At 38.3% G+C, this 10583-nt stretch overlaps 1 protein-coding gene across 1 annotated transcript in view; it reads left to right on the top strand.

The window, feature by feature from the left end:
- Window positions 1–20: 20 nt before the first annotated feature.
- Window positions 21–10583, top strand: part of EFTUD2 (elongation factor Tu GTP binding domain containing 2) — a 39593-nt gene continuing 29030 nt past the window's right edge. Inside the window, exons 1-6 of the mRNA XM_051994862.1 lie at window positions 21–108; window positions 2108–2216; window positions 4762–4927; window positions 7940–8018; window positions 9881–9956; window positions 10452–10517. Coding sequence (XP_051850822.1) covers window positions 2112–2216; window positions 4762–4927; window positions 7940–8018; window positions 9881–9956; window positions 10452–10517 — 492 coding nt within the window. The 5' untranslated portion in view covers window positions 21–108; window positions 2108–2111. The remainder of the gene's footprint in view (window positions 109–2107; window positions 2217–4761; window positions 4928–7939; window positions 8019–9880; window positions 9957–10451; window positions 10518–10583) is intronic.

Genomic DNA, 10583 nt, shown 5'->3' with positions numbered 1-10583 from the left:
GTCTGGCACATCTTCGGGAGGCCAGGGGTCCTTCCTAACGAGTGTCGCAAGCTCCGGCACATCTGGCGAAGAAAGCGCGGTATCGAAATTCGGGAGTTAAAGCTGCAGGTGAGGAGTTACCGGCCAGACCTCAGGGAGTACACTGGACCGGATGGGATCCGAGGCTGGCAGAGGTGGAGGGGGCACATCTTAAAAAAAAAAAACTTCCATCTTACAGAGGAGGAAACTGAGGCCTAGGGGAACGACCGGACTCTCCTCAGTCCGCGGTTCTCGGGCTCCCACGAGAAGCGGGCATGAGTGGGCCGGGCCTGGAGCTGGTGGGGAGGGACCGGCATGTCACTGATTGGGCTGGTGGTAACCGTGGGCAGGTTTCCTAACTGCTGCGTGCCTCTTCGTACAAGGAATAGAATGGAAGCTTCTTGAGGGCAGAAACTGTTGTGTTTTGCACAGTGTCTGACGCTTATGTAATTAAACGCTTCACAAACGTGTAGTTTCCTCCAGCACCTGAAATTTAATAGATACTTTAAATAAGGATATGTTGAATTAAATAAACAGTGTGAATTTTATCCAAATGCTTTAAGGTTCTTCTCCCCATAATTCTGAAGTCATAAGTACTTTATTCCTATGTGACTAATGAGGTCCCAAGAAGTTAAGTGACATCATCATCGTAGCTAACGGTTATAAAGCACTTTAAGATTTATAAAGAGCTTTATGTGTTACCTCAGGTGTTCCTCACAGAAATCCTTTGAGGTAGGTGGCTGTTATCACTCCCATTTTACAGATGAGGAAAATGAGTGTCAGGTTGTGACTTATCGAAGTCAAACACAGCTAGTAAATTTCTGAAACGGATTTGAATTCAGGTCTAACTAATTATACTAGACCACCCCCTTGTCATCATGTGTGTTAGAGCAGTGAATCCAAGGCCTTCAGATAAAAAGTCTGCTTCTGTTATTCAGAGTGCTACTGACTATATATATAGTATCTTTAAGCTTTAATAGTTTTAAACTGCTCTAAGGCTTTTGGAGTCCTTAATCCCAAATACCAAGAGAATGTGTTCTTTCATACGTACATACATACATAGCATTTAAATCCTGACACACTTTGGAAGAGTTTATTAAGTGGTCCTAGCTAAAAACAAAATAAACAGGTCATTATTTGGTGATTTACTATGTAACATACCCTCTGTTATTGAATATTCAGTTAATCTAATTCTTGAACTGTACTCAGTACAAGACATTTTTCTAGCCTAGCTAGGACCTGCCTGAGCTAATATAGTTCTGCTGGGCCAGTTGTAGAACTAGAGGCGCTTTATAGTCTTGGGGCACTGGAGCTTAGTAAGGGACATACAGGCATGTTCATGCCTTTACTCAAAGTTGATTCAATAAGTGTTTGATTTAAAATATTTTGTTGATGTCTTTTTTCTTTATATTGCCTGCACTTCCAAATGTATCCCTTTGTTATCCACCTAACCATCCCAAAAAAGAAAGAGAGAGGAAAAAAAGTAGGTTGAGTAAAAATTAGTCAATTAACCAACACTGAGAGTATATAAGTGAAGAAATATTTATTAAGTACTTTCTGTGTGAAAGACACTTTGCTGTTTGCTGGAGAGATGTAAAACATAAATGAGCCCATTCTTATCTTTATGGAACTTATAAGTTTAGATAAAATGGGAACAGTTCTTAAAGTATTTTGAAAATGTAAAAATTCTAGGAAGCCAAATAGTACTTTTAAACCTCACAAAGTTTCCATCAAACAGGTTAATCTTAGAAAATAGTTAAGGCTAAGTTGGTATTTCTTGCAGGGGGAGGAGCTTGCAGGGAGCTGCTCTGTAGGAGAAATAGTATAGAAACACAGGAAACTTTATTTATTGGCCTTCAAGGAACATACAGCATGATAATTGTATTTTGCTTTGCAGGTAGCATAACAGAAGTAGGAAGGGGCAAAAATTAGCAGTTCTGAATAGATGTGTGTTCATTTTGAATAGTCTGTGAAATAGAGACTAGTTTAAAGATAGTTATTCATAACCAGAAGAAAGAACATATAGAATCCTTCTTTTTCTGCCCAGAGATTACTCATTTTTGTTTTCTTCTTTTTTATGGATATTTAGCATCATGGACACAGACCTCTATGATGAGTTTGGAAATTATATTGGACCAGAGCTAGATTCTGATGAAGATGATGATGAATTGGGTAGAGAAGCCAAAGATCTTGATGAGGTAAGACTATTTTAAAATAAAGTTTACTAACACCCCCTCACCCCCCCCAGGATGGGGCAATGAAATTTTGTCACTGAAAATAATAGGTAGGCAGCTAGATGATGCAGTGATAGAACTCAGACCTTGAAGTGAGGAGGACCCGAGTTCAAATTCAACCTCAAACACTCAATACTTACTAGCTCTGACACCGAGCAAGTCACTTAACCCCAAATGCCTTGCCGCCAAAAAAAGAAGAATAGCTGGCCTTTAAGGTTGCAAAGCATTTGATAGATATAATTTCATTTTATCTTTATAATACTCCTAGGAAGTAGGTGCTGTTACCATCTTCATTTTATAGTTGAGGAAACTAGATCTCCCAGAGTCACACATCTTAGTGTGTTAGGCACTAGTATCTTAATGTTTGAACTCAGGTCTTCCTAACTCCAAGCTAATCTTTTATTTGCTGTGCTATCTAACTGCCAGGATAGAGAATCTGAAATCCTTTCCTTTCCTTTCCTCTTTCAGTGATGAAAATTTTTCAGGAGATATGACATTTTGGAATTTTGTCTATCTTCTTCAAATTCATTATTTGTTTATTTTTAGTATTCTTTTTCAAATTTGAGTTCCAAATTCTTTTTTTCCTTCCTTCCCCCCTCTCCCATTCACTAAGAAGACAAGCAATATAATATCAATTATATATATGAAATCAGGCAAACATTTCCATATTAGCCATATGAGGGGGGAAAAAACCAAACCAAGAAAAATCTTAAACTGAGAAAATTATACTTCAATTTATACCCAATATTCATTAGTTCTCTTTTTCTGGAGGTAGATAGCATTTTTTCCCATTATGAATCCTTTGGAATTGTCTTAGATCATTGTATTGATTATAATAGCCAAGTCTTTCACAGTCCATCATTACAACATTGCTATTACTGTGCACAGTGAACTCTCAGATTTCAAATTTCACTTTGCATCAGTTCATATAGTCTTGTTGTTTCTTTGAAACCATCCCTTTATCATTTCTTATAGCACAGTAGTATTTCATCACAATCATATGCCACAACCTGTTTACTTATTTGGTGTACAGATCTAGTACTGGCATTGCTCAGTCAAAAGATAACACATAGTTTTACCACCCATTGGGCTTGGTTCCAATTTTTTTTCCAGAATGATTGGAATAGTTGAAACTATAACAGTAGTGTATTAGCATGCCTATTTTCTGCCATCCCCTTCAGCAATTATTATTTTTCTTTCTTTTTTTTTCCCCCTGAGGCAATTGGAGTCAAGTGACTTGCCCAGGGTCACACAGCTAGGAAGTGTTAAGTGTCTGGGATTACATTTGAACTCAGGTCCTCTGACTTCAGAGTTGGTGCTCTATCTACTGCGCCACCTAGCTGCCCTTCATTTATCATTTCTTATAAAGAAATTGCATTTCTTTAATTGATAGTGATTTAGAGCTTTTTTCCATATAAGTATATATAACTTTGATTTGTTTTGAAAATTGCTTCTTCATATCCTGTGGCCAATTTCTATTTGAAAATGTCTCTTATTTTTATTACTTTGACTTAGTTTTCTATATATGAAATGAGGCCTTTATTAGAGAAACTTTCTGTTAAAAAATTTTTGATAATCCTCTCAACAAAATAGTCTTCCTGATTATTTCTTTTAATTGGGTCTGTTTTGCTCTTGCCTTGTCTGAGATCTTGCTTGCTATTTCTGCCTTTTATTCTTTAGCTAAAGTATAATAGATTCTGCTCTAATCTTTTATTTTAACTTTTTTTCAATGTATTTTTTATTTCTGATTTCTAATTATTTTGCTATTTGTTTCTCTGCTGTAAATATTTTTGCACAATTTTAGGTTCTTTTCCTTTTTTATGATCTCTTTGGCACAAACACAGTTTATATTTAATCTTGGTCATAACAAGTCGCAGGAGTTTATTTAGTAGGTGGTGAGGCAGTGATATGGTGAGACTACCACGTTAGGAAATCCTAACTGGAGAGAGAATGGATTAGAGTGGGAAGAGGCTTGGGACAGGAACACCATTTGAAATGCTCTCTCTGCTATCTTGTAGTCCAAGCAAGAGGTGATGAAAGTCTGACCCAGAGCAGAAAGAAGGGCACATTTGAGAGAGGTTTTGTAGTAGGTGGATAGGATGTGTGATTCTGGCAGTTGTGATTCTGGCCGAGTGAGAGTTGATATCAGGATTGTGAACCCCGGATGACTGGGAGGTTGGTGGTGCCCAATAAACATTGTTGACACCTGTCTTGTTAGGCTTAAGCAGGTGTACTTGCTATGAAGGGACAGAATAAAAAGAAAGGCCAAAAAGTAAACAGAAGAAAACTGAAGGGAGGGAAATGTGGTCCGCATAGTATGTGAAGCTGCCACACTGGCTTCATTAGGATCCTTCTCTAACTGACTAAGGTTAACTGACAAGAAGTAATAAGGTGAATGAGATCAGTGCTTTTTTAAGTAAAAAAAAAGTATCTTCCCTCATTTATTCCTCATTCATATTGAATAAAAAAAGTGCTGGTCATTCTTGTCTCATTCCCTTTTTGTGTTCAGATGGATGATGATGATGACGATGATGACATAGGAGACCACGATGATGATCACCCTGGGATGGAAGTGGTGTTGCATGAGGACAAGAAATACTACCCAACTGCTGAGGAAGTCTATGGCCCCGAGGTAGAGACAATTGTGCAAGAAGAAGACACTCAGCCACTCACGGGTAAGTCGTTGTGTTCCTGGACTAAGTCCTGGGTTACTGAGGCAGGGAGTCCTGGCCTTGGTCTCAGAGGGACCTGGAATTCAAATCCTTCCCTCCTGTTTCCCTCCATATTCCCTCTCACTTAACTCACTTAACCTCTCTGGAGCTTATCTTTCCTATTTGTAAAATGAAGATAATAATATCAGCAGTACTTGTCTCAGAGAGATTTTTTTGGTTTGTTTGTTTTTGTTTTTTTAAGAATCAAATGCTTCTACTTTCTTTTCTCTTAACTCTTTATAGTTTGGCTTTCAACCTCATCATTCAATTAGAACCATTCTCAAGAGTTAATAATGTCCAAACCCAGTGATCTTTTCTCTTTTAATTTTCAAGTTCTTTTCATTGGTTGCTAATTTTTCCAGCCTATTTCTTGATTTTGAACTTTATGTTAAAGATGTGCTCTGCTCACCTAGTGGGGAAAAGAGAGTGGGCTCTATCGCAAGCTTCAGGCTTTTTTGCCCTGCTGTCTTCACAGATAGTTCTGGGGGAGGGGGGGGTGTTTCACAGCCAGTTTTTGGTGCTTCCAAGGTGTTATGATCACTGTTTTCCTGGTTTGTACTCAAGCTTATCCATGAGGAGCTCTTGCTCCCATGTAGCGACCTGCAAGCACTTCTCCATAGTCTGGTCCTCACTGCTCCCCAGAACTGAATCATAGGCAAACAGACAGCACTTAGCCCTGTCACCAGTGCTAGCACAGGGGTTCACAGTGTCTCTTTTTGACCAGTTGTTCAGCTCCCTTACTAAACTGCTGTTCCTGCTGCTTTTGTAGCAACACCCAATACCCAAACTGGTGCTGCTGCTTCTCTCAGGACCAGCCCTGTCCCCAGTGTCACCATCATCTCCTTCCTGAGTTATCTTGGGCTGGAAAAATGTCTTATCCCAACTTTTTGCTGGCCGTGTTGCTGCAGAATTGTTTGACTCATAATTTTAAAGTTGTTTGGAGGGAATTAGGAAGAGCTGTATTGCTCCCTTTCCAGTGGTCTTTTCTTAATATTAGAGGTAGCAGAGAGGTCAAGGATGGTGCTCTGCTTGGCATTCAGAACTTCTCATAACCACCTGCTTTTCCTCAAACAAAACAGTACATCTCCCAACTCTGGGCATGTTTATCTGGCATAGTCTCATACCTGGAAGGCTCTGCTGCCTGGCTTCCCTAGCCTGGCCTCCTTCAAGTCCAGCTAAAGTCTCGGTTTCTACAGGAAGATTTTACTATTGCCCTTTAATTCTAGTGTTTTTCCTCTCTTGATTTTCTCTAATTTATGCTGCCCATAGCTTGTTCATATGACTGTATGTTGTCCTCTATTAGACTGTGAGCTCCTTGAGAGTAGGGCCTGTGTCTATCCTTAGTGCTTAGTACAGTGCCTGGCATGCAGTAAGTGCTTAATAAATGCTTAGTAACCAGCTAAAGTCGTAAATCAATGAGTTAATATACTTGCAACCAAGAATGTGTGCTGAGGGTAAGTGCCAATTAATACAGTAAATAAAATTAAGTGGAATTATTCAGGGATGGTTGGCTGGACAAAGTAATTTTTGGTTTATTAGTATCTAGTCAGATTGTTTGCTTGGGAAAAGAGCAGTGTCACATCCAGCTCTCTTTAGGAGAACGTAGAAGATTTTTTGGGGGGAGGAGGGTCTGTGAAATTTCTTTTGACTTCACTCGTTGACACTTAAGAGGTGAATACTCTGTTCTTGAGGCTCTGAAGCTGATTCTATCCGTTATGCTACTCTACCTCTTCCACCATTGTCTACATCCTTAAATTTTAATTTTTTTTGCCGAGGCAATTAGGGTTAAGTGACTTACCCAGGGTCACACAGATAGGAAGTGTTAAGTGTCTGAGGTCAGATTTGAACTTGGGTCCTCCTGACTTAAGGACTGGTAATTTATTCACTGTGCTACCTAGCTTCCCCTTTAAATAATTTTTATGTCCTTAGAGACAGTTGTTGAGAGTCTTCTTCTTAATCTTAACCTTTTCTATTCCAGGCCAACCCAACCCAATTCCTTTAACTTTTTCTGCTTTCTGTGATTTTAATTCCTCTGGGCAGAAAAGCATTTGGAAGTAGGGGCAATCTTACAGTCCACATGACACCTTTTAATAATTAGTAGTCATGATTCTGTGGTCTCAGCTCCTAGAAGCTCAAGCTATATTCTACTCCAGTAGTCTCCCCACATGCTATATCTTTGGCTTCATGTTGCTTGGAGTGCCCAAGATCATGAGCTCAGAAATTCCCTCTCTGGCCAGAATTTCTTGCTAGGAGTGAGCTTTTTTTTTTCCCTTCAATCCCATCTTTCCTCATCAGTTAACTGAAATCAAAACTCAGCTCCTATATCCTCTTTCTCTTTGTCTAAATAGCCATTAGTATGGTTTCTCCATCTTTAGACCATTTAGATAGGATAAAGATATCCTATATATCCTGTTCCCTTATCCTATTCTAAAGAATGCAGCGATCTAGATCAGAATTCTTTATATATCCATCTTGTCTCTCCTACAATGTTGTATGTTCTCTGAGCTCAATAGCTATTTTTAAAATTTATTTTGTATTGTACCTTGCAAATAGTAGAAGATGCTCCCAACATGTTTATTGAATAGAATAGAGCATGAAGAGCCAACGGGAGGTCTGAAAGAGATTGTGTGAACCTGGGCAAGTCCCTTCTTCACTTCTCTTCGCTGTACTCTCAAGGATAAAATGCATTCATAGAAGTGGTATAGTGGATAGATTGCTTACCTTGGAGTCAGGACCTCAGCTCAGATTCAGCCTCAGACCCTTATTAGCTGGGAGCCCTGGGCAAATAATTTAATCTCATCTTTATCAGTTGTAAAATGGGAACAATCATAGCCTCTGCTTCCCAGGTCTATTGTAAGGATCTGGCACATAGTAAACGTCAAATAAATGTTAGCTATTATTAATTCACATATAGGAACAGACATGTACATTTATTTTTGCCTGAACATAACCGTATTCGTTATATCTCTTCCTCAGAGCCGATTATTAAACCTGTAAAAACCAAGAAATTCTCTCTGATGGAGCAGACATTACCGGTCACAGTGTATGAAATGGAGTAAGTAGCAAAGTTTTCACCTTCTCTACTGAAAGAGCTTAGAAATAGTCTTGGGTCAAGGTAGGAGGATGGCACGTAGATGGATTGTGGGAGCAAAATTTCTCCTAACCAAAGGTCAGTTTGGGTTGTTGGCTGGGAAATCTTAACTCTGGCTAAGTGTGTGCTGGTTGATCTGCAGTTTCATGTCTTTAACCTTTTACTTGGTAGTAGTGTCAGGGACCTTTTAAAACAGAATGAAATGCTATTAATTTTTGATGTTGTATTAAGTAACATGATTCTCAAGATCCTAGCAACAACCTTTTTGGGTTTTGATTAATAAGGCAAATAAACATTTTCCAAACTTTACTTGGAATGGGGACAGCATCAGGTGATGGACATAATGTTCAGAAACATTGGGCCTGACCATCGAATGCATGCTGCTTTTGATTTTACTTACTCTGAAAAATATACTTAAGGCTGTACTTGAATTTAACTGATATTCTCATTGCTCAAACATTTTTAGAACTTCTCCTTAGAGTTGCCTTCAGAAATCATGTCATTTTTTTTAAAAACAAATTTCTATTGATGTTTTTTTATATATCCTAAATTTCTCCCTATATTTTCCTTCCCAGAGAAGCATCTCATATTTCAAAAGATTTTTTTAAAGGAAAAAAAGAAGAAATAATCAGCAAATTGGGTTAAAACATCAAAAAAAAAAATTAGTAGTCTCCATCCATGGACCTTCCCCCTCTTCAAAAGAGTGGGAGAAGTACTTCCTCCTATCTCTTCTTTGGAGCCATCCCTGTCTTTAGTAGGGAATGTTGCAACGTTCATTTTGGGTTGTTTGTGTGGTTTTCCTGTCACTGTCCTTCACTATCTTCAGTGATAGCAAATCTTCCATCTTCAAGGGTGGATTTGTGAAAATAATCAAAAGATACCTGTAGCTACAGTACAGAGGAATAGAGTCAAGTTCAGGTTCTTCTAACTGACACAGATGTTATGGTCCTGCATAAGTTACTTAAGATCCCAGGGCTCCAGGCTACTCTGTAAGACCAGAACTTGCGCTGTTGCCTTTTCATACTGGTCATATTGAGTTGTCACTAGATATTCTCTTCACTGACCAAATCCAAGGTTCAGACATCTGCAGCTTTGGCTGGTAATAGACTGCCTCATACCATAAATCATACAAATGACTTATAATTATGAAATAAAGGGACCAGTTTGTGACCAGTACAACTTGTGACCTAGGTCAGATGGTAATTCCAAATGACAACTTCTAAAGAAGATTTAATTAGAATAATTTCTTTGAAGTTGGCAACACTCATTTAGATGTATTAGTATTAGTGTATTTCATAAAAGGAAAATAGAAAAACAATCAAATATATTTACTTTATAGTTGTAATAAAAACCAGTATATATAACATTTAGTAGTTTTCCAAAGCATGCATTTCCGGGTGTAGTTCTGCTGTTCAAATGACTTTATTAGTGAGCCATTCCATCCTAAATGCCATAATAGCTGTTTTTGTTTGTTTTTTACATGGCAATTGGGGTTAAGTGATTTGCCCAGAGTCACAAGGTAAGTGTGTGAGATCTAATTTGAATTCAGGTCCTCCTGACTCCAGGGCCAGTGCTCTGGATCATAGCGCCATCTAGCTGCCTCTATAATATCTGTATAGCTATAGGAGAAATGCTTACTTACATTTTCATTTTCACAGGCTTTCAGATTGTTAAAGTCCCAAGTAGAAAATTTTTTTTTTCATTTTCCAAATGTTATGAAACTGAAATGTGCATAATTTTGGGTGTTTGAAATTTCTCAAATAATTCAAGAAGCATAGATCCCCTGCTTTTGAGACCATTTGAAACTCACCCTTCTTTCTTTTCAGTTTCTTGGCAGACTTGATGGACAACTCAGAATTGATCAGAAATGTGACTTTATGTGGACATCTCCACCATGGCAAAGTAAGAAAGGCTTGTAACTGCTATGGAATTAGATTCCTCTTCATTTTCATTAATTGTTCATTCCTGAAAATTGGATGGATTGAGTGAGAGTGAGGGTGGTAAATAAATTTCCTGATTCCAGGTGTCTGTTATACTGTGAATGGCCACCTTTCTTGTCTCACAGTTTATAAGTTACTTTCTTCCTGAGCCTTGTGTCTATTGCTTGAGAAAAGAAGAAAGATTGAGCCTTTAACTGAGTTGCTACCTTACTCCGAAATTTATGAGTAAATTCCTAGGGGATACCTGTCTGAGAGATAATTCATCTTATTTCATTTGAAAATTAACCTCTGGCCTCATTGTTAATACTGTTTTCTCTCTCAGTACTGCCTTTTCTCCTCCTATCATTTCTCTTCCCCTTCCCCTAATTGTGTTTGGTTTTTTTTTTTTAAAAGGAGTAATTGGATGTTATACTTTTCCCAGTGTAGTTGACAGATTTCATTTTCTCTTTCCCTGAAGACTTGTTTTGTAGACTGTTTAATAGAACAGACTCATCCAGAAATCAGGAAGCGCTATGACCAAGATGTAAGTAGAGCTACCACTGTGGATAACATAGATTGAATTCTGATGTTTTTTTGTCATCTCCTTCCC

This window comes from Antechinus flavipes, chromosome 4 (genome assembly GCF_016432865.1).
Source record: "Antechinus flavipes isolate AdamAnt ecotype Samford, QLD, Australia chromosome 4, AdamAnt_v2, whole genome shotgun sequence".
Taxonomy (NCBI): Eukaryota; Metazoa; Chordata; class Mammalia; order Dasyuromorphia; family Dasyuridae; genus Antechinus; species Antechinus flavipes.
Note: the sequence above shows the minus strand (reverse complement) of the source record. Positions and strands in the feature narration are given on the sequence as shown.